Source organism: Lolium rigidum, chromosome 3, assembly GCF_022539505.1.
Source record: "Lolium rigidum isolate FL_2022 chromosome 3, APGP_CSIRO_Lrig_0.1, whole genome shotgun sequence".
Classification (NCBI taxonomy): domain Eukaryota; kingdom Viridiplantae; phylum Streptophyta; class Magnoliopsida; order Poales; family Poaceae; genus Lolium; species Lolium rigidum.
The window spans coordinates 355,391,865-355,397,054 of NC_061510.1; the positions used below are offsets into that span (position 1 = coordinate 355,391,865).

Genomic DNA, 5,190 nt, shown 5'->3' on the forward strand with positions numbered 1-5,190 from the left:
AAAACCTGTGACGCTGCGGTGCGGGGCCCGCCTCCAGCTCTGCTACAGCACAGACGACGCGCATCCAACCCGCTTTTCCCTGCGGGATTCCGGGTTTCCCATCCTAGCCCCGTGGCCCCACGCGCCAGTCACCTTGGCGGGTCGTCCACGGAACTGGACACCGGGCTCGAACCGGGGGGCAGCACCGTCATTCCGCGCATCAGTAACCCTAAATCGGCGCTCCACAAAGGTGGGCCCCGCGCATGTGCCACCGGCCTCGTCTCGCCCATGTGCTCTTCTCTCTCTTCACTTAAATCTCTGCCTCCAACCCCAAACTTACTCCTCTCTCTCTCTCTCTCTTCCCCCTTCCTTCCGCATCTCCCCAGCACCGCAATGCAGTCCCCCACCGTATCCACCGCGCGGCGGCGGCGGCCCGCCCGCCCCGCCGCCCTCCTCCTAGCCCTATCCCTCCTCCTGGCGGCCGTCGGCGCCGCGGCGGCGGCGACGGCGGCCACGCCGCAGGACGCGGAGGCGATGCGGGCGGTCGCCAAGGCGCTAGGCGCGGACAAGGCCCTCTCCTGGAACACCCCGGACCCCTGCTCCCCGAAGCCCTGGGACGGCGTGGGCTGCGACGCCGACGGCCGCGTCACCGACATCCAGGTCGGCAAGCGCCGCCTCACGGGGACGCTGGCGGCCGAGGTGCGCAACCTCACGGCCCTAACCCGCCTCGAGGTCTTCGGCAACGCCCTCACCGGCCCGCTCCCGACCCTCGCCGGCCTCTCCTCCCTCCAGCACCTCCTCCTCAACGACAACGGCTTCACCTCCCTCCCCGACGGCTTCTTCGACGGCCTCGTCTCCCTAACCGACTTCTCCATCGACCACAACCCGCTCGACCCGTGGACCCTCCACCCCGAGCTCGCGCGCTGCGTCGCCCTCTCCAACTTCTCCGCCAACAGCGCCAACGTCACCGGCACCCTCCCGGACTTCCTCGGCGCCCTGCCCTCCCTGGAGCGGCTCAACCTGGCCATGAACCTCATGTCCGGACCGGTCCCGCCATCCCTCGGGACAGCCCCCCAGCTCCAGGTGCTCTGGCTCAACAGCCAGATCCGCGGCGGCTTCAGCGGGCCCGTCACCTTCCTCGCCACCATCGCCAAGGCCAGCCAGCTCTGGCTGCACTCCAACCGCTTCTCCGGGCCCCTGCCGGACTTCTCCGCCCTCACCAGCCTCGTCGATCTCAAGCTGCGCGACAACGACCTCACCGGCACGGTTCCGCAGAGCCTCATCGACCTCAAGTCCCTCACCATCCTGAATCTCACCAACAACATGCTGCAGGGGCCGAGGCCCGCGTTCGACACTAAGCAGGTGGCGCTCGACATGGCGGACAACCAGAGCTTCTGCCTGCAGGATCCCGGAAAGCCCTGCGATCCCCGCGTCAACCTGCTGCTCGACGTGGCGGCTGGGTTCATGTACCCCTACAAGCTCGCAGATGGCTGGAAGGGGAATGACCCCTGCGCTGGTTACCTCGGCGTCGAGTGTGATAGTACTGGGAGCATCACATTGCTCAATTTGGGCAGCAAGGGGCTCAACGGGACCATCTCGCCGTCTATCGCCAAGATTTCCACGCTCCAGACCCTCATCCTTTCGAAGAACAACATTACTGGCACCATTCCCAAGGAGCTTGCCGCCTTGCCCGCGCTCAAGTCGGTTGATCTGTCAAACAACAATCTCTACGGGCAGCTTCCTCCGTTCCGCAGCAATGTGCTGGTCAACACTGATGGTAACCCCAACATTGGCAAGGATCCCCCTGCGCCGACACCTGGGTCAGATGGTCACAGCAACGGCACTGCGCCTGGGGGTGGAAGTGGTGGAAGCAGTAGTGGTGGGGGCTCCTCTTCGCATTCTGCCGGCGTCATTGTTGGGTCTGTCTTTGGAGCTATTGCTGGACTAGGCCTCATTGCTGCGTTGGGATTCTATTGCTACAAGAGGAAGCAGAAGCCTTCTGGAAGGGTGCAGAGCCCGCATGCTATGGTCATCCATCCCCGGCACTCGGGGTCAGATCCTGACATGGTCAAAATCACAGTTGCCGGGCGAAATTCCAATGGTGGTACGGCCTCAAATGAGGCACAGAGCCAGGCGAGCAACGGCCCAAGGGACATCCATGTTGTTGAGGCTGGGAATATGGTCATTTCGATCCAGGTCCTCCGTAACGTCACCAACAACTTCAGCCAGGAGAACATCCTTGGTCGTGGTGGGTTTGGCACTGTCTACAAGGGCGAGCTTCACGATGGCACAAAAATCGCTGTCAAGCGAATGGAGTCTGGTGTTATGGGCAACAAGGGGCTGAATGAGTTCAAATCAGAGATATCTGTGCTGACCAAGGTCCGTCATCGGAACCTGGTGTCGCTGCTTGGATATTGCCTTGATGGTAATGAGAGGATTCTTGTGTATGAGTACATGCCACAGGGGCCAGTCAGCCAACACCTGTTTGAGTGGAAAGAACACAATTCACCGCCCTTGGAATGGAAGAAGCGACTGAGCATTGCCCTTGATGTTGCAAGAGGTGTAGAGTACCTGCACAGCCTTGCGCAGCAAACCTTCATCCACAGAGACTTGAAACCATCAAATATACTTCTGGGTGATGACATGAAGGCAAAGGTGGCTGACTTTGGATTGGTGCGGCTTGCACCGTCTGATGGGAAGTGTGTATCAGTGGAGACAAGACTTGCTGGCACTTTCGGATACCTTGCCCCGGAGTATGCAGGTAACTATCCTATATATTTGTTGGTGTACAGTTCAGTTAACAATCAGAACACAAACTATATCATACCCAAAATAATATCATTGCATAGTCTTTCGGCTGCCATTTTATTCTCATATAAAATTGATTAGTTTCGTTTTACAAGAGGTAACTATCCTATGTATATTTTGGTGTACAATTCAGTTAACAATCACAATACATTTAAACTATGTCATACCTAAAACAATATCATTGCATAATTTGGTATTTGGACTGATCTTTGGCCTGCTGTTTTATTCTCGTATGGGGTAGTTTCGTTTTACAAGTGGTACTTAGGTTCTACAAATATTTGAAGAGTCTACTAGGGAAGAATATTGAGGTGAAGTAGTATCTGATTTAAGAAAAATATTGAAAATTGCTAGCAAAACACATATCTGAGGTATTTGGACAATCAATTTAGTGATCAACTCTGATGAGCTTGTGTCCATTTCATCAGAAGTTAACAGCCTTTTTTTTCCTCTCCAAATGGTTTAATGTGTGGTTGAATTAACTGTTCTTTTATTCTTCCTTTTTTCCTCTCCAAATGGTTTAGTATGTGGTTGAATTAACTGTTCTTTTATTCGGGCAACTGTTCTTAGTGAACTGTTCTGTTTACTCAAAGTACAAACATTAGTATTACAGTGAAAAAATATGATACGTATCTGGACACCAACATTAACAATTATATTCTTGAGAAGATATCCTTTACCAGATGAGCCACTTTCCCCCCTTCAAATATAAAGGCATCCAATAGCCCGAGAACATGAATCTTCACTTTTACCTCTAAACTGGCAGCTAGTTGTGTGCAGCATCTTCCCAGTTTTCTCTCTTCAAATATAAAACCTCCGCTTGCCGCAGAATATGGACAGATCTTCACTTTTACCTCTGGATGGCAGCTAGCCTTGTGCAGGATCTTCCCATTGGGAGATACAATAATCTAAGTGCAAAGCTTTACCATTATCTTTACTGCATTATCTTAATTAGTGATCTGAGTGAAGATGCAGATTTATTAGGATTTTGTTAATCATTACTGGCACTTGCAATATTGCTGTAGCTCTAATGCTCACATTTTTGTGCAGTCACTGGACGAGTAACCACAAAAGCTGATGTCTTCAGCTTTGGTGTCATTTTGATGGAGCTGGTCACCGGACGGAGGGCGCTTGATGACACGCAGCCTGAGGATAGCATGCACCTAGTTACATGGTTCCGGCGAATGCAGCTGAACCCAGACACTTTCCGGAAAGCAATTGACATGACTATTGACCTTGACGAGGAGACCTTTGCCAGCGTTAGCACCGTCGCGCAGCTGGCTGGTCACTGCTGTGCTAGGGAACCACAACAGAGGCCTGATATGGGTCATGCCGTCAATGTGCTCTCTACTCTTTCCGATGTATGGAAACCTACAGATCCTGACTCAGACGACAGCTACGGTATCGACCTGGACATGACGCTGCCTCAAGCATTGAAGAAATGGCAGGCCTTCGAGGACAGCAGCCATTTCGACGGCGCGACCTCATCGTTCCTCGCGAGCTTGGACAACACCCAGACAAGCATCCCAACTCGGCCTCCAGGCTTTGCAGATTCGTTCACCTCTGCCGATGGAAGATAGTCCTGGACTGCCTGTGAAACTAGAAGCTCCGCGTCTCAGATGATCCTTCTGTTCATTCTTTTAGTCTCTTGGCCCCCTCCTGCTTTTCATGTTCATTGAATTGTCTTTGTGCTGCCATGTAGCTGGCTGTCCTTCGATCATGTATGATCATCATCACTCAGAATTGCCTGGAAGTTTGCGACTAACTGTTCTGTTTTTCTATTGTTAGCTAAGCTTAAAGTAGAGGATTGTTAGGGTTTGTTGGCTTGTACTCAACATTGATCTGCTCCATGATTAAATTGATCCCTGTTATCTCTAGCAGCTCCACTGGGTCAGCTGTGGTCGTTGTTGCCCAATATATTTCTTTGCTGGAAACTTTTTGTTAGATCTTGGCTGGAGACTATGATGGGCCTTCCAGGCTGCCTCAATTATACGCCTGTAATTGCGGGGCGGATAGGCGTTACACCCTGTCATGTGTGTCGCCAGGTTGGAGATTTTGGAAGAGCTTCAGTATGAAAATAAACTAGTACTAGTACGTATGGTACCTGAAGTCGGTCAGGTGCGGCTGCCGGCTGCAGCCACGAACGCTGACTTGAGTAACCAGAGTGAGCATCCCAGTCTTGCAGTTGGTAGCTCTAGATTTCAGATCGTGCGATGGGGCAAAGCACAACTCATGTTACTACTGACCTGCCTCGGCCGCGACAGGAGTATTCGGACAGCGATTGCGCCGCTAAACTAATGCCTACAACTGAGATGAGAACAAAGAGGCAGAGTGATCAACTGATGCGACTCCAGTCCAGTCTCATTCTTACGTACTGTATGAATAATGAGATCCAGTTGTGCTGAT

At 52.8% G+C, this 5,190-nt stretch overlaps 1 protein-coding gene across 1 annotated transcript; it reads left to right on the forward strand.

Annotated features, from left to right (window-relative positions):
* The first annotated feature begins 372 nt into the window (after nt 1-372).
* LOC124697251 (receptor protein kinase TMK1-like) lies at nt 373-4,664 on the forward strand. The gene is made up of 2 exons (XM_047229871.1): nt 373-2,740; nt 3,835-4,664. The coding sequence occupies exons 1-2, from the start codon at nt 373-375 to the stop codon at nt 4,362-4,364; spliced, it is 2,898 nt and encodes a 965-aa protein (XP_047085827.1). The 3' UTR covers nt 4,365-4,664.
* Nucleotides 4,665-5,190: the final 526 nt, after the last annotated feature.

What these genes read in the sequence shown, in the direction of transcription:
- LOC124697251 (XM_047229871.1), top strand. Translation starts at nt 373, where the DNA reads ATGCAGTCCCCCACCGTATCCACCGCGCGGCGGCGGCGGCCCGCCCGC. An exon ending in CCTTGCCCCGGAGTATGCAG is followed by an intron (nt 2,741 to 3,834) that starts GTAACTATCCTA and finishes ATTTTTGTGCAG; the next exon opens with TCACTGGACGAGTAACCACA.